This window comes from Sus scrofa, chromosome 4 (genome assembly GCF_054392235.1).
Source record: "Sus scrofa isolate SSC_HxYL_T2T_F1_AM1 chromosome 4, Sscrofa_HxYL_maternal_Yorkshire_Landrace_v2.0, whole genome shotgun sequence".
Classification (NCBI taxonomy): Eukaryota; Metazoa; Chordata; class Mammalia; order Artiodactyla; family Suidae; genus Sus; species Sus scrofa.
The window spans coordinates 19,367,516-19,386,353 of record NC_139386.1 but is presented as its reverse complement, the minus strand read 5'-3'; the positions used below and the strand labels follow the sequence as shown (position 1 = coordinate 19,386,353).

Here is an 18,838-nt window from a genome sequence, read left to right as displayed (position 1 = left end):
TGCTCCCAGGAGGCCGAGCTGCCTGTGCACAAACTCTGAATGCCACTGGCCTCTGCCGAACCACATGGCAGCATTGGGGGAAACCTGAGCAAAGATCAACTTCCTTTAAAAACATTCCCTAAAGGGACCCCATGCTTAAGGCAAAACAGATGCTCCTAAGAAACATCAGGCTAAGGGAAGCTTGTGTCATGCCACAAACCACCCCTTAATTCATACCCTTGTCCAGGTCTCCTCTTTTTCAAATTTTGTTCTTCTTTCTGTTGTAGCAGCACCATCCAGTAATGCGCACACGTACACAGAGACTGGAAGTTGGTCATAGACTTTCTCAATGTATAATCTCAGGACCATGGGGAATCTTCCAGCTTTGCAGCAAACTAGTTGTATGTGACCTTATCCAACAGCAACGCAAACAGCTACATTTATCGAGCACTTGATGTGCCAGGCCCTGGGCCATATGCTTCCTGTGGATGTGGAGGTGAGGAAATGGAGGCTTACAGAAGTCATTATTTCCAGGATCACACATCTAGTCAACAGTGGTCATAGGAAACAGACCAGGTCAGTCTGACTCTAAAATCGAAGCGCCAAATCCTCAAGCTGAGCAATCTCTCAAGTCATGGCACCTCTGAAGAATGGACAAGTTAGACCCATTTGAGATTTCCAAAGGGGAAAAAAGTCCATAAAGCTTGGGGAATGTTTTTGTTTTGTTGACTTACTGTTTGGCAGAATTTTTAAAAACTTTGAATTTGAATGCTTTAATCAAGACATCCACACTTCTGAGCCCACCTGTCTTCCCACTTAGCCTCTACTCTGCCTGCTGCTCACTTGTCCTCTAAAGGCATTTGAGTTGTCAACCCCTTACACTCTACAAATATGTCTTTAGCTTGATCATTATATGATCTCTCCATGGCTGAAAGCTACACAGCCATGAAAGCAGGCTGGGTGTGAAGTAGAAACTAGTAAAGTCAGACTGACGGGCACTGAAATGAACCGATGGTTGTGTGATGAGGTACCGAATTTGGACTCATCTGAGGAATAGCAAGTATTATTCATCTGAAGTGACAATTCTGGCCTGTTGCTAGTAGACGAGTGGAACACTATGTCAAGAAGGACTCTGAGGCTGAACTTTGACTCCGCCAAGAAGAGTGCCATGGGTGATTCACAGATTTTTTTTTTAATCCCCAGAATGCTTTCCCTAAATAAAATCTTTTAAAGAATCTATTAATAAAACAGATGAAGGTGAAGATGCTCAGGGTGAGGCAGAGATGAGGACCTTGAAGAGCTACCCTACAGATTTAATTTCTATAATTACTGGCATACTATCTTCATAGAGACCCTATGACTCCTTAGAGAATAATTTAGAAATGATTGACAAAGGTTCTTTCATGCTCTGACATACTTTGATTTCTTGAGACATCAAGAGCCTTTGTGGCATTCCCGTTGTGGCTAACCGGTAACGAACCCAACTAGGATCCATAAGGATAAAGGTTCAATCCCTGGCTTTGCTCAATGGCTTAAGGATCTGGAATTGCCATGAGCTGTGGTGTAAGCTGCAGAATCAGCTCAGATTCCGCGTTGCTGTGGCTGTGGCAAAGGCTGGTGGCTACAGCTCCAATTCAACCCCTAACCTGGGAACCTCCAAATGCCAAGGGTGCGGCCCTAAAATAGCCAAAAAAAAAAAAAAAAGCCTTTGTAAATGATCAGAAGCATCACAAAGGGAAATACAGATTTTTGCTTAAATGCATTTAATCAACGTTCATACAGTGGCAAAATGACATCGGGCAAAAGTAGGCTTCCATTTCTATTGTTTCGGAGCTGTTTTTCTGGCAAGCCAGACCACCTCTACTTTGTCCTCTGTGTCCAAACTGTCACGTCTCACCTGGATGACTGCAACTGTCTCCTAGCTGGCCCGTTTCACCCACATGCCCTGCAGTCTATTCACAGAGAGTGAACTTCTTAAACGTTAAACTAAGTCACTTCTCCACTCAAAACCCTACAAGGACTTTCACATTTTACTCAGAATAAATTTCCAGATCGTCATCACAGCCTGACATGTACTCTCTGATGACACCTTCGCCCATCATTTCCTCAATTACTATGCTCAAAAGGGATGGTTCTCAAACGGCAGTTCCTGACACCCTTTTGGGGGTCTGGAGGTCCAGATTATTTTTATCCTAACATGTTTGTTTTCATGCCTATTTTCTCATGGGGGTACAGAGAAAAAACACTTTGTTGAAATAGTTTCAGATCCCACATTGCAACTACCCTGTAAAAGACTATCACCTGCTGAGATTTGATGTCACATCAAAGAAGAATAACCACAAATATCTGAAGAGGTTAAAATACTCCTCTATTTTCCAACCATGTATCTGTGTAAGGCGTGATTTTCTTCACATGCTAAAACCGAAACAACATAACTACAACTCACACGGTGCAGAAGCAGCTATAAGAATCCAGCTGCCCTCTAGCAAGCCAGACATTGAAGAGATTTGCAAAAAATGCAAAATGATGTTACCCTGCTCATTACTTTTTTTGTAAAATATAGTTATTTTCATAAAAGTATTACTTATATTAACATGTGATATGTTTACTTTATAATTTTAAATGAATCAATATGAATGCTTTAAAAGTTTCTCATTTTTAACTACTAATATGACAAAAATCGATAGAATCCATATAACCAAAGCTCTTGGGGATCTGCCATACTTTTTAGGAGTGCAGCAGTATCCTGAGACCAAAATGTTTGAGAAACACTGCTCTAAACTTATTCGCCTTCTGTTTTTTCCCTTGCTGAAAAGAGATCTACTCTAAGGAATTGGCTCACGTGATTATGGAGGCTGAGAAGTCCAAGATCTGGAGACCAAGGAGAGCTGATGTTGTACATTCCAGTCCGAGTCTGAAAGACAAGAGAAATCTGGGAGTTCCTATTGTGGCTCAGCAATAATGAATCTGACTCATATCCATGAGGATTCGGGTTCCATCCCTGACCTCACTCAGTCGGTTAAGGATCTGGCATTGCCGTGAGATGTGGTATAGGTTGCAGATACAGCTCGGAGCCCTTGTTGCTGTGACTGTAGCATAAGGTATCGGTTCCAGCTCCAATTCAACTCCATATGCCACAGGTGTGGCCCTAAAAAGCAGGAAAAAAAAAAAAAAAGACAAGAGAAATCTGATGTCCCAACTAGAAGACAGCCAGGTAGAGAGAGAGAGAGAGAGAATTCTTTCTTATGCAGCCTTTTATTTTACACAATGAGTTGGATAAAGCTGTGCCGACATTAGGGAGGGCAGTCTGCTTTACTGTCTACTGATTCAAATGTTAACCTCATCCACAGCTCTCTCACAGTCACACATAATGTTTAACCAAACATCTGGGATCCCGTGACCAAATCAAGCTGACACTTAAAATTAACCATGACTCCTTCCACTCATTCAGGTCACTGTTCAAATGTTTCATCAGAGAGCTGTTCCCCTATACCGTCGTACATGGAATAATACTAGCTAGCACTTCCATGTCCTGTCTCCTTAACCATGCTTCAGTTTTCTTAGCATGTTAACACCATTTATAAATTGTGTATCTATTCTTTCCCTTCTCTGTCTCCTCTAAAATGTAAGATTCTTGGACGACCAAACAGTTTAGTTTCCTGTTGCCTCCCCAGATGCTCAGAACTGGCACATAGTAGGTCTCAAGGAATATTTGTTGACTAAATAAATAACTGCGCTGCACTATTTATTCAGACTTAAGACCATAACTCAGGTTGGAGGAAGCAACTTTCTTAGGTAGAAAGTATTAAATTGCTCTGAAGAGAATTGTGATGTGTGTTTGTCAAACACAGTGCTTTAAGCAAGGCAGACATTTATTTCTCTTTAACCTAAACATTTGGAAAGAAGTAGTCCAGAGAAGGTATGGCAGCTCCACTTCACTAGATTTTTAGGGAATCTAGGGTGTAGCCCTTGCTTATTTGTTCAATATGGCAGGTAGAGAGTCAGCCATCATGTCTTCATTCCAAAAGAAAGGGAGGAAAAATCTAAGGAGAAAAGTGAGCCAAAGGGTACATAAGAGCCATTTTTTAATTTTTTTACTTTTTTTAGGGCCGCACCTGCAGCACATGGAAGTTTCCAGGGTTGGGGTCGATTCAGAGCTGCAGCTGCCAGCCCACACCACAGCCACAGCAACGCGGGATCTGAGCCACGTCTGTGACCTATACCAGAGCTCACGGCATTGCTGGATCCCCGACCCACTTAGTAAGGCCAGGGATCAAACTGGCATCCTCATGGATGCTGGTTGGATTCTTCTCTGAACAGCTATTTTTTAAAAAAGATTTTCAGAAGTTGGCACACAACAATCCAACATACATTCATTCACTTCCAGCTTTAGTCAAATGCCACACCTGGCTGCAAATGAGTCAGAAACATGCCTTTGTCCTGAGTGGACACATACATAGCTAGAACACTAGGGGTGGTAATTTAATGAGAAAGGGAAGAATAGATATTGAAGGATAAATAGCAGTCTTTACTATAGGTAGCTATTTTAATCTGCTCTCTTCTTCTGTTCAAGGAACTCTTCTTTACCCTTAAGAAACGTCCTCACCCTACACCATTTCTGGGTTCTGGTGATTCAGCCTAGACAGTGTTTCCTCTACCAGATGTGCAAATGTGACTCAGGCTGATGAGTCCTCCATACCCTATCCTTTTGGCCGATTGATTGGTCCAGGGATGAGCACATGATCCAAGTAGGGCCTGGAATGGGTGAGCATTGCTACATAGGACTTCCTCTGAGAATTGAATGCTAGTGGTAGAAGAGAAAAGCTTTTTAATTGGGGTTGCTAAGCTGGGAATTCGTGAATCCGTTTTGCCTCAGGTCCATGTCATAAGCCCTATCTGCAAAAGGAGGAAATGAGGCCAACACACAAAAGCAAGCAGAACCACAGGGTGGAGAGATGACATCATTTAAGTTCTTTAGTCCAAGTGTTGCTGAAGCCTGACATCTCATGCCCATCTTTTGCTTAAGTTGTTTTTTGTAGGATGTCTGTCCCTTGTTTTGAAATTCCTGACTAAAATGTATATCACTGGAATGATTTCTTTAAAAATTGTTCTAAAATGTTATTTGTTGTACAATAAAGATTAATGTGTATATTAAAGGAAAAGGAAAGTGTGTATGTTTCTGCATCATACACGTTAATTTGGGCTGCATCTGCAGCATGTGGAAATTCCCAGGCCAAGGTCTGAACTCGTGCCACAGCAGTGACCTGAGCCGCAGCAGTGATAACATCAGATCTTAACCGACAATGCCACCAGGGAATTCCTCACACATTTTTGAAATCTGGCTTGTCCTCCTTTGAAAAGCTCTACCTGACTAAGCTCTCTTTTCCACTATCCCCTCCCACCACTAACTGTCTGGCGCCCTCTTCTTTGTCACAGAGCATCCCGGCTTCCATCCAACAACCACATTTTATTGAAAGTACTTGTTTCCAGGACAACCCATCCCTTGAGATGACAATTTCCTTGTGGACAAAGGACTATCCTATCTCATTCACCTTCACATCTTCATACCCCCAGCACTTATCTCACTACTCAATGTATGGTAATGATTATATTAAACCAAGGCTTGTAAACATGTCCCCATGATTTTCTTTAATCACCGCTTTGTGATAAAGGGTTTAAATTACTCTTCCATTTCCTTTGGAACATATCAATCAAACAAATCAAGTCCCCTTGGAAGTGGAAACTACAAAACTAAAGGAATTAAGTATACACGATCACTGTTCAGCTGACTCAATTAGAACAGAATTCACAAAAATGGAATTGCTGAACAGTTTTTAAAGCAAAACCACCCCAGAAGAGCAGACCAATGCCTTTACTTTAAATAAATTTCAATAAAGGTCAAATCATAGGAATATACTTTGACTTCTAATTATAATTTTTATAATTTTATAATTTTTTTGATTTATATATTTTTTTCTTTTTACAACTGTGCCTGCAGCATATGGAAGTTCCCAGGCTAGGGGTCAAATAGGAGCTGCAGCTGCCAGCCTACACCACAGCCACAGCTACATCAGATCCAAGCTGCATCTGTGACCTATGCCATGGCTTGCAGCAACGCTGGATCCTTAACCCACTGAGAGAGGCCAGGGATCGAATTCTCATCCTCAGGGACACTATGTCAGGTTCTTAACCCACTGAGCCACAATAGGAACTTCTTGATTTATAATTTTAAAATTCATATTGCAACACAGGAGTTTTTAAAATCTTGGTTCATCTTTGCATGAAAATGGTTTGAGGTTATCAAATTTCCAGGACTTTCTCTCCTTGAGGAAAAGCAAGATCTCGTGCAATCACAGAGACTAGGCAACCATTATTCCAACTGGCTGCATTAAAGCATTGAACAGTAAGTTTGCCTTCTGGGACATAAGTAGATGTTAAATCAAATATGAATTTTTCTAGTTTGCAAAGAGGAAGACATGCAACTTAAAGCACTGCAAGCAGGTGATCATTTGCAAGTGCTGTAGGAGAATATTTTGCATTTCCTCAAATCCCTAACATCCATTATCCTCCCTCCCACTCCTCAACTCTCTTTTTCTACTTGTCACATTTCCAACCACGTACCTTCTCTACCAAAAGCCTCCTATTCTGCATATTGCTAATCTTCTTCCTTTCCTAGTTTATGATCCCATCTATTAACAAATACTTCTCTAGCTTTTCCCCATAATTATCTTTGTAAGCTGACAGGTATAATTCTCTTAGCACCCCTCCCCTTTTAATAATGACTTTATTGAAATATTTTCACATATCATATACTTCACTCATTTAAAGAGTAAGATTCACTAACTTCACTTATTATGATAATTTCCAGGTCCCTCCATGTTGCTACAAATGGCATTATTTCATTCTTTTTTAAAGTTTTTTTATGGCTGAGTAATATACCATCATATATATGTAACACATCTTCGTTAGTGAAAGACAAACATCATACAATATCACATATGTGTAATCTAAAAAAAGAGATGCAAATGAAATATCTGCAGAACAGAAACAGACTTACAAACTTTGAAAACAAACTTATGGTTACCAGAGAGGACAGGTCAGGGGGAGGGATGGATTCAGGGTTTGGGATTGGCATATGCACACTGTGGTATATGGAATGACTGGCCAACAGAGTCAATATATATATTGCACAGGGAACTCTACCCAATATTCTGTGATAATCTTTATGGGAAAAGAATTTAAAAAAGAATGGATGTGTATATGTATAACTGAATCACGCTGTTGAAGAGCAGAAATTATCACAACATTGTAAATCAACTATACTTCAATAAAACTTCAAAAAATAAAGATTCAATAGCTTTTAATGTATTCAGAATTATGCAACCATCATCACTATCAATTTTGAATATTTTCATCAGTACAGAAAGAAACTGCATCCATTAGCAGTGGCTCATCTTCCCCGTGCCCCAACCCAGCCCAAGGCAACCACTAATCAACTTTCTTTATATAGAGATTTGCCTTTTCTGGATATGTAATTTAAATGAAATCATACAACATGTGGTCTTTTGTAAATGGTTTCTTTCATTTAGCATAATGTTTTCGATATTCACAATCCTTTTCATTTCTGGGAGCTTGGTAGTAACAGCTTTTCTTTTATTTTTGATTTTAGTAATTTGAAGTTTTATCCCCTTTGTCAGTCCAGCTAAAAATTCATCGACTTTGTTGATCTTTGTAAAGAGCCAACGTTTAATTTGATTTTTCTCTATTGTTTTTCTATTTTCCCCTTAATTGATGTTCCAATCTTTATTTCCTTCTTTATGCTGATTTGAGTTTAGATGAAATTATTGATGAGTTCTTTTTTATATCAGCATTTATAGATATAAATTTTCCTCCAAGCAATGTTTAGCTGTATCCCATAAGTTTTGATATGTGAGCCTCCATTTTCATTCATCTCACAGTATTTTCTAAATTGCCTTGTGATTTACTCTTTGACCCATTGATTATTTGGGAGTTTGTTATTTAGTTTCCACCAATTTGTGGATTTCCAAAGTTCTTCGTGTTTACGGATTTCTAATTTAACTTCACTGTGTTCAGAAAACATACTTTGTATGAATTCCAACCTTATGAATGTATTGTGGCTGTTTTATGGTTGAATATATGATCTATCCTGGAGAATGTTCCATGTGCACTTGAGAAGAATATGTATTCTGCTTTTATTAGGTGTAATGTTCCAAGGATAGTCATTAGATGTAGATGGTTTATAGTGTTGTTCAAGTCTTTATTTCTTTATCTTCTACCTAGTGGCTCTATGCATTATTGAGAGTGGGATATTTACATCTCCAGCTATTACCACTGAATTGTCCAATTCTCCCTTCAGTTCTTCATTTTTGCTTCATATATCCTTGTGCTCTGTTGTTAGGTACATATACATTTATAACTGCTGTATCTTCCCGATGGATTGAACCTTTTATCATTATAAAATGTCTCTCTTTATCTCTGGTAACAGAGACTTTGTTTTAAAATCTCTTTTGTCTAATATTTGTATAGCCACTCAGCTCTTTTGATTCCAGCTTTTTTATCCTTGCTGTTTGCATAATATACCTTTATCCATCCTTTTATTTTGAATCCATTTCTATCTTTGAATCTAAACTGTGTCTCCTAGAGGCGGTATATTGTTGGATTTTTTTTTTTTAATTTTAATCCAGTGTGACACCTCTGCCTTTTGACCAGACTGTTTAACCTATTCACATTTAGTTTTATTATTGATATAGTTGAATGTACATCTGCCATTTTACTTTGTGTTTTCTACGTCTCATTCCATTTTTATTTCTTTATTCCTCCTTTTATGGCTTTCTTTTACATTAAGAAAAGAAACATTTTAGAGGATGCAGGTTTGATCCCTGGCCTTGCTCAGTGGGTTAAGGATCCAGCGTTGCCATGAGCTGTGGTGTAGGTCGCAGATACAGCTTGGATCTGGCATTGCTATGGCTGTGGCATAAGCCAGCAGCCACAGCTCTGATTCAACCCCTAGCCTGGGACTTCCATATGCCACAGGTATAGCCCTAAAAAGACAAAAAAAAAAAAAAAAAAAAAAAAAAAAGAGTGTAACATTTTATTCCCTTTCATTGTCTTCACTATATTTTGAGTTATTTTCTTAGTGTTTGCTTTAGAATTTACCATATACATCTTAACATCAAAACCTAGGTTAGGAGTTCCCACTGTGGCTCAGTGGAAACAAATCTATCTAGTATCCATGAGAACGCAGTTTCAATCCCTGTTTTCACTCAGTGGTATTGCCGTGAGCTGTGGTGTAGGTCACAGATGTGGCTCTGATTCTGCATTGCTGTGGCTGTGGCCTAGGTCAGTGGCTACACCTCCAATTCAACCCCTAGCCTGGGAACCTCCATATGCTGTGAGTACAGCCCTAAAAAGACCAAACAGAAGTTCCCGTCGTGGCACAGTGGTTAACGAATCCGACTAGGAACCATGAGGTTGCAGGTTTGATCCCTGGCCTTGCTCAGTGGGTTAACGATCCGGCATTGCCGTGAGCTATGGTGTAGGTTGCAGACTAGCTCGGATCCCGAGTTGCTGTGGCTCTGGTGTAGGCCGGTGGCTACAGCTCTGATTAGACCCCTAGCCTGGCAACCTCCATATGCCGCGGGAGTGGCCCAAGAAATAGCAAAAAGACAAAAAAAAAAAAAAAAAAAAAAAGACCAAACAAAAAACAAACAAAAAAAAACCACAAAAAAACTAGGGTAGATTTCAATTAACTTAATTTCAGTGAATTATAGAAACATTACTCCTATACCTGTTTCCTATTCACCTTTGTTGTGCAATTGTTGTTATATATATTACATATCCATATACATACACACATATATAGAAAACAATATATATTGTTAAAATGCCATAATATAATCTTATGTCTATTAAAGAAACTGAAAAATGAAAGAAAGTGCATATTTATAGAGTTTGATATATTCATTTTTATTTATGAGTCCTGGTTCTCTTCATTTGTTCCTATAGATTCAAATTATGATCTGATATTATTTCCTTACTTCCATACAGCTTTATTCCTACCTACTTCCATTGTGCTCTAATGTAAGATATATTTCTGTATGTTTCAGGCCTAGTAATTGCTTTTTGAATCAGTTAATAGAAAGAGGGAGAAATATGCATTTATATTGTCTTTTATAATTACATAATTACTTTTATCAGTGTTGTTTCTTTTTATAAGGGTTCATATTATCATCTGCAGTCACCTTCTTTCAGCCTCAATAATTTGCTTTATTATTACTAATAGGGTAGGTCTGCTAGCAACAAATTCTCTGTTTTAACCTAGAACTGTCTTGTCTTCATTTGTGAAATATAGCTTTGCTGAATATAAGATTGCTGGTTAGTAGTTTTTATTCTTCAACACTCCAAATATGTCATGCCACTGCCTTCTTTCCCTCATTGTTTCCGAGAAGTCAGATACTGGCCTTAGTGGGATTCCTTTAGATGTGCTGAGTCCTTTTTCTCCTGCTGCTTTCAAAATTTTCTCTTTGTCTTTGTATTTCAATATTTTTACTGGGATGTGTCTCTTTGTGGATCTCTTTGTGTTTATCCTGCTTACAATCCATAGAGTTTCTGAGATATATAGGCTGATTTTCATCATATTTGGGGTGTTTCCAGCCATTATTTCTTTTGATAATATTTTCTGTTCCCTTCTGTCTCTCTCCTCCTCTTCTGGTATTCCCATTATGTGTACGTTGTTATACATAATGGTGTTTGACATTTCTCTGAGGCCTCTGTTCATTTTTCTTCATTCTTTTTGTTTTCTGTCCTTTAGATTGCAAAGTCTCTATCAATCTAACTTTGATTTCACTGATTCTTTCAAATACATTGTTCCCTCCAGTAAGTTTTTCCTTTGTTATATTTTTCAGCTCCAGAGTTTCCATTTGCTCATTTTTATAATTTCTCTTTATTGATATTCTTAGTTTGATGAGATATTGTCATCATAGCTTCCTTTACTTCCCTAAGTATGTTTCTTTAGTTCTTTGAACATATTTATAACAGCTTCTTTGAAGTCTTTGTTAAATTTGAGGTCTAGCTCCCCTCACAGGTAATATTCACTGCTTTTCTTCTATGTATGAGTCATACTTTCCTATTTCTTTCCATGTCTTGTCTCTCTCTTTTTTTTTTAATGCGACATTTTAGGTAATATATAACAGCAATTTTGGATACTGATCTCTCTTCCCTCTTTCTGGGGCTTTGTGCACATGTGTGCACTTGTTTATTTGTTTAGTGGCTCAGCTACATTGCTTTAATGAAATCTAATTCTCCTTTCCCACCCCTCAAAGTGTGAGGCCTTGGCATGAACAGTTATCCTGGGGTGACAATGGCTCTAGCAAGGCTCTTTGACCTTCTTTTCCTCTGATCTTTCTGTTGTCTGTCTCTTTTGTATCACACTTGGCTGTTAGGCTCCACTGATTGCATACGACTCTTCCATTCTTTTTGACAATGCCCTGGGTCATAAATTGCTCCTCAGTTTTATCTAATTAAATTCAGACATGGGTAATTTGAGGCAAGTCTTTGAGGCTTTCCCCTCACATCAGAAAGACTCTTAGAAACTGTCTCTTTTCCTGATTCTCTCTAGTAAACTAACTGGGCTATGGTTTAGCTTGATGCTTTCAGAACTACCAAGCCCTCTTAATTTTTTAACATCAAACCTCCTTTGTTTTAAAGGTGCCCTTAGGCTTGAACTTCCCCTTAAACTCTGTTTCAAATAAAGTCACCTCTTTTAGGGGAGAACTTCAGAGCTCTTTGTTCTTTTTGGCTGCATTTCCCCACCTTGGCAAAATCTTTCATAGTGAACATCTTCCCCTGGAGTGACACCTCTGCTTCATGAGCAGAGATCTGGGGTGAGGCATTAGCCACTGGCCTTATCAGCTTGCTTCCTGGCAGGGACTCTTCACCCCATGAGTTAGCTGGGGTGAGAATAATCAGTGCTGCATTATTTTCAGACTGTCAAGCCTAGGGTAAGGCCTCCACCCCAAGAGTGGGAGCTAGATGGAGGAGAGAAGTAGCCAAACTCACAGTTGGCACTCACCAAGAACTTAGCTTCTGTAAGTTGAAGTTGGATGGGATTAGAAATGGGGTTGTCGGCATGTTCTTTGGTGAAACACTATGTCCCTTGACTGGGAATGGAGGGGAATGCGAGCTGTCTTTTTGCCCACACCTGCCTGGGGTAGAGTTTCCTTCAAGCTCATCTAGTGGGGAGATACAGGGAGGGAAAGGGTATGATTCAACTGCCATTTATTCTCACTAGTTTTACATAGTTAGTAGATTTTGCTGAATAAATATTTCTCCATTTGCTATACACTCTTAGGATAATTTCCAGAGAATTTAATGGTTGTATTTTTTTAAAAATCATTTTCACCACTTATGGTTCAATGAAGAATGGGTCTGCATATCTCTTCACACCTTTCCAGAAGTTTTAGTCCCTTTTAAAAAATAGCCTTCTGGGAGTTCCCACAATGGCACAATGGGATCAGCAGCATCTTGGGAGCACTGGGACACAGGTCGATCCCAGTCTGGCAGAGTAAGTTAAAGTGCAGCTTAGGTGGCAACTGCGGCTCGGATCTGATCCCTGCCCTAGGAATTCCATATGTTGCGAGGCAGCCAAAAAAGAAAAACAAATGATAAAATAAAAAATAGAATTCCGTAAGCTAACATTACAATTGCTAGTTTTTGTTGTCATTGTTGTTGACTGTTTAGCTTTTAAGTTGTATTAATAACTGCCAATAAGGTAGAAAGATGCTCTTTTTTTCTGATCAAGTGGACTTGACTCCTCTCAACTAACCATGTGCAAATCTGAAAACAGAAATGGGGAGAGGGAACCAAGTGGGAATGACATTTTATAATTTGTTAAGAATACACTTTTTACTTTTTAGTGTTGTGAAAAGGCAAACACCAACACTTAAAATTAATATATTTTATGAAAGAAAACAAGCATGTAGGTACTGACTACCATGCTAAGACCCCCAAGTTTTTATTCTGACCCTATTATATTTGAATGTGGATTAAGTCACCAATAATCCACACTTGGATTTATGCATCCACTACATAGGAATTTTGTTTTCAATATGGCTTAATTAATTGGAACTACTTTTGGCACGGTACATAGGGATTAATAAAAATAATTAATAATTGTTATAAAAACTAACATCTGTTGAGTACATATGCCAGGCATTTAAAAAACTGTTTTACTGTTTTACGTGTATTATTTCAATTAATTCTAACATTACTTTGAGACAATCTGGATAATTATTATTATCCCTATCTAATAGATAAAGCACCCAAGGCACAGAAAGGTCAAATGACTTGCCTAATGTCACACAGCTCATCAGTCAGTGGTGGAGGCTAGATTCGAACCCAACCAGACTAGTTCCTAGAACTTGCACTGAAACTTTATACTATGCCAATTTTTTTTTTTTTTTTTTTTGTCCTTTTAGAGCCGCACCCACAGCATATGGAAGTTCCTAGCTAGGAGTTGAATTGGAGCTGTAGCCGCTAGCCCACAGCCACAGCAACGTGGGATCCAAGCCTCATCTGCAACCTATACTACTGCTCATGGCGACACTGGATCCTTAACTGACTGAGCAAAGCCGGGGATTGAACCTGCATCCTCATGGATGCTAGTCAGATTCATTTCCACTGAGCCATGACAGGAACTTGATATATATTTTTTTAATTTGGTTTTACTACCAAAAATGCTTATGGTAACCTCCAAAATTGGAGAATTTTCTTTAAGAAAATTATTCATTCACTCATTGAACAAACTCACTGGCCACCTACGACAGCCATGAAGCTGGATTGTTCAGTTAAGCATGGGAACAAAATACTGACCTTGTAGGATACAAGTTGACTCCTTTCAGAATAGAAAACAACTTCATGACAATCTAAACCTGAGAGTCACGTTATGTTGTTAAGCATTAACATGGAGGTGTGACTATGGGCAAGGTTTTAACACTTAAATGAGCATGTAATACACACTGAGCACCACGCTAGACTAAAACACTTTCTATAAGTACCTGCATTTCATTCCTCCAGCAATCATAAGATACGTGTTTAATACCTCAGTGTTGTGGGGTCTGAATTCCAGTTCCATCAATGACCGTCAATTTATCTGTGTAAATCAGACAAGTTATTTTAACTTCTGAGCCTCGGTTTCCTTTGAGGTAAGAATGGTACTTCCTGTGGCAGTCAGGAATGTATTCAGTTGCAAGTAAAGGAATACCTGACCATCGAGAGACTAAAACAAACAAGGGTTTATTCTTCTACAGAATTGACAGTCTGGAAAATGGTGAGTGCAGATGTTGGTTTAGCTTTCTAACAATGTCAGGGCTGGTATCTGTGATGCTTTCAGCCTTTTCTACAGGAGCACATGATACAGCTGGGGCCGTTCCAGACATCATGTCAGTGTTCAGGAAAGAGAGCAGAAGGGGGTACCCACCACAGGGGCCCCCTTTCGATCAGGAAAGCGTGGAACAACCGCGGCAGATTTCTATTTATGGCTCACATGGCCAGAACGCTTTCATATAAGCCCCCTCGAGCTGCAAGTGAAGCTTGAAAAGTAAATCTATAGAAGACCCATTCTCGCCCACACAAATTTTGGGTTCTGTAAGCAAGAGAAGGGGAGAATGAGCACAGGGTTGAGCACCTAAACGTGTGTTACATCAGAGACGAGATTCAAAGGCAGCCTTGTGGACTCCAAAGCCTGAGCAGTGACAATGTAAAGAGACATTAGGACAAGTGGGTAGAAGGGTTTAACAGGTTCCATGGCTCCCAAATTAAGTCTTTTTTTTTTTTTTTTTTTTGCCCCATCCACAGCACATGGAAGTTCTGGGGCAGCTGTGACCTACACCACAGCTACAGCAATGCTGGATTCTTTAATCCACTGCTCCAGGCCAGGGACTGAACTAGCGCCTCAGCAGTGACCCGCACCACTGCAGACACAATACCAGATCCCTAACTCACTGTGCCACAGTGGGAACTCCCACTTCTGCATTACTTTTTGTACCTTTACTTAAGATTCACATATTTTTTCCCTCATAGACCTGGTAAGGTATGCCTCGGCTGAAGCCCCTGCAGGGATAAGTGGAAATAGAAGTGAAGAAGTAGCCAGCTGTTGTGTTAAGTTTTCTGGATCACTAGGCAATCACCTAAGATGCAGCGAGACATCTGTATTGAACAAGGGCAACAAAAAAAACCCCTCTGCATTTAATAGAAAAATAGTCATGAAGCTCAACTGTTTGATTAAACATGGAAACCAAATACTGACCTTTTAGGGTAATAGCTGGCTCCTCTTGGAATGGAAAACAACTGTATGAGAATCAAAACCTGATGTGTGAAGTGTCCCCACAAAGCAAGATATTTAAAAGATGTTAGAAGTTTTCGCCAGGAAAATAGACATCTCTATTTTTCAGTTAAGAAAAACTTAACCATTACTAATTAAAACCACAATAGTTAAAGAATGATGCCTCCCCTACTGCATGAAAGGACTTGGTCCCATATTTGCAAGGTGTAAGGAACATGTGAGGTCTAGTGACCTCATATATAACTCTATGCATATAATTACTGTGTACAGAGGTGTCTAGAGAGCAGATTTTTAATCAATGCCAGGACAAGTCTGTATTACATTAATAGAAAATGTAGAACACATGGTTCCACGTCTGTTTGCTCAACCATAAAATGAGAAGAGTATTACTGGCTTTACTTCCTCCAATAGGGTGAAAGAGCGGAAGATAAGCTCCATGGAGACACAATTATGTCTGCAAAGTACAGAAGGCAGTGGTTGCTAGATGTGGGGAATTCAAGGATTATCAACTCTGACCTCGCCAAGTAGGAATATTAAAATGACAATCGATAACCTACCAGCCAACTAACAAACCACCTACCACTTTCATCATTTCATAAAAAGACTTTTCAACACCAAGCAACTTTTTCAGTGATTTTTTTTTCTTTTTAACAGCTATTTTGCATTTAAAGTAAAAATTTTAAATGTTTGAAATAAATGAGTTCTAAAAAAAAAAGCAACAAAAAAACCCCCAAAACACCAAGCAACTAAGATGGAGATAACTTATTCCCCAAGTAAAAGGAACAAGTTTTATTAAAATTTCACTCCCCGGACTTCCCTTTGTGGCTGAGTGGGTTAAGGATCCAGTGTTGTCACTACAAGTGACTCAGGTCACTGCCATGGCATGGATCCAATCCCTGGCCCAGAAACTTCTGCACGCTGCAGGTGTGACTAAGGAAAAAAAAATTCACTCCCTCATCCTAATTTTTCTCACTTGATGTGCACAGAGTTACACTTCAGAGTCACAGGGTCAGTCCTGACATTTTTCCCTCAGTCCTGTTCAGACTTCTTAGACACTGGAGTTCAAGGGTAAGAGGGCTCCCTGGCATAGGATTACAGGCAGGACCTAAGAGTTTTAGAAAACATGCAGTTAAAAATTTTAGAGCATATCTGTAATTGGAGAAGAGAGCTTGGTAAGGCTTCCCTCTCCCCTCATGGCCTAACTTAAAGTCCCCAACTTTCAATGGCTCAGTTTATGACTTTTTGACTTTATGTTGGTGCAAAAGTCATATGCATTCAGAAGAAACCATATTTCAAATTTTGAATTTTGATCTTTTCTCGAGCTAGTGATACGCAGTATGATACTCTTGTGATTCTGGGCGGCAGCAGGGAGCCCCAGCTCCCAGTCAGCCACGTGACTACAGCATCTTTACAACCATTCCATATCCACACAAACATTCTGTTTCCCACTTTCAGTTCAGTAGTCAATAAATTACATTTGATATTCACTACTGCAGATAGGCTTTGTATGAGATGGTTTGGCCCAACTGCAGGCTAAGAGAAGTGGTCTGGGCACTTTAAGATTGGTTAGACTAAGCGATGATGTTCAATAGGCTAAATTCATTTTCTTCTTAACAATCTTTACCACTTAAGGATGTGCTTATCAGGACATGACCCATGGTAAGTTGGGGAAGATCTGTATCTCAACAGTTTAGGATTCCAGATTCAAGTTCAAGATTAGATTCCAGAGTTTATTTTAACTCTACTACTAGCACCTAGCCTCCTTGAAGGTAGGGACCTTATGTTCTCCATGGAATCTCTTACTCAGCAGGCATCTAATGATACCTACTGACCTGGTGTGAGCTTGATGACTGTGGAGTCTGTAAAAGTTCTAAAAACGAATCATAGCGGCTGATGAACATCACTGGGAGCCAATCTTGGGAGAAGGATGAGTCTGTCCAAAGAGATAAGAAAAGGGAAGATGGTTTACAATCAATTGAAAACTTTCATGTTCACATATCTAATGACATAATGTCTTAAGCACATGCTCTGAGCATATGCAGAAAGTCTGAGGTTGAAATGTAAGTTCTTTTTGTTTTTTTGTTTTTGTTTTTGTCTTTTTGCTATTTCTTTGGGCCGCTCCCGCGGCATATGGAGCTTCCCAGGCTAGGGGTCGAATTGGAGCTGTGGCCACCAGCCTACGCCAGAGCCACAGCAATGCAGGATCCGAGCCGCGTCTGCAACCTACACCACAGCTCACGGCAACGCCGGATCGTTAACCCACTGAGCAAGGGCAGGGATCGAACCCTCAACCTCATGGTTCCTAATCGGTTTCGTTAACCACTGAGCCACGACGGGAACTCCTTCTGGTTTTTTGTTTTTTTTTGTTTTTTTTTTGTCTAGAAATGTAAGTTCTTTTTGGAAGACTCAAGTAAAACCAGTTAAGGCTGTCTATATTTACGAACGGAAATAAGGACTTTACAACCTAGATTCCTGACACAATGTGTAAACTTTTCTATGTCTTTACTGCAGAGTAGTAACAGAAAAATTGCAGGAGTTTGGCAGCTGGCAAGAAACTTCGAGTCAATCTTATCCAGTCTTCTCATTTTTCAAGAAGACTGGCCCCAGTGAGGTTGGGTGATATATATTTGAGGCCACAACACTGGATTCTCAAGTTGGGACACAGAACCCAGGTTTCCTATTTTCTAGAGGCATGATCTCTCCACATTATTTACTCTGGCTGATGAAATCACCTTCTGCTTTCGTGTTGAATTTAAAAAAATCAAAGCCCGTGTTAAGTGCCAACAGTGTCCTACCACGGCACTACCTGGTTGGGGGGAATAAGCATCATAAACAGGATGACATGCCCTCCACCCTCCATGACTCATAATCCAACAAGAAGGACTTCATACAGCAACGTGTTTTGGGGGTAAAGGTTTATCTTAAGAAACAAACAAACAAAAAATTCAACCTTTTCGACCCATCCCATTTACTGAGTCCTTCTCTCTTTCTCTACTATATTCACAATATCTAACATGTGCACACTACACAGAATATCTGATACAGTAGGCAACAAGATATCCCTACTGAAAAAACAAAGTCCTCTAGAGCGTACTCCTCAATGCCTGAAGGTAAGACAATGAAATAATATATTTTATTGAGTTCTCCTTTGTACCAAACGCTGAATATCAGCCTGTATACACTGGCATGCAAACTTGTAACCATCATGCCGATCAAAATAAGAAAGTCACATAAATGAACACATATTAGTATTACTCTAATCAGTGTTCCCAACAAATGCCATCTTGGTAAAGCATGGAAGGACATAATAATACCTAACAAACTATGTAAGCACTATATGAGTTACTCAATGAGAAAGGAGTGCCTGAAAGGATCGGTCTTGAGAGGTGTGATTTTGAGGACAGGGACTGCTTTATTGACGATATCATCAGTCCCAGAAAATGGGCATTCAAAAATATATATGCATGTGTGAAAGAAAGGAGGGTAAGGTGGAAGAGA

At 39.5% G+C, this 18,838-nt stretch overlaps 1 protein-coding gene across 3 annotated transcripts in view; it reads right to left on the bottom strand.

The window, feature by feature from the left end:
- Window positions 1-243: 243 nt before the first annotated feature.
- TAF2 (TATA-box binding protein associated factor 2) overlaps window positions 244-18,838 on the bottom strand; it is a 113,498-nt gene continuing 94,903 nt past the window's right edge. For all 3 annotated transcript variants that reach the window (XM_085021801.1, XM_085021783.1, XM_085021788.1), the window contains 2 exons: window positions 17,173-17,273; window positions 244-2,893 (listed from right to left, as the gene is read on the bottom strand). In XM_085021801.1, the coding sequence (XP_084877927.1) occupies window positions 2,762-2,893; window positions 17,173-17,273 (233 nt within the window). In that variant the 3' untranslated portion in view covers window positions 244-2,761. The remainder of the gene's footprint in view (window positions 2,894-17,172; window positions 17,274-18,838) is intronic.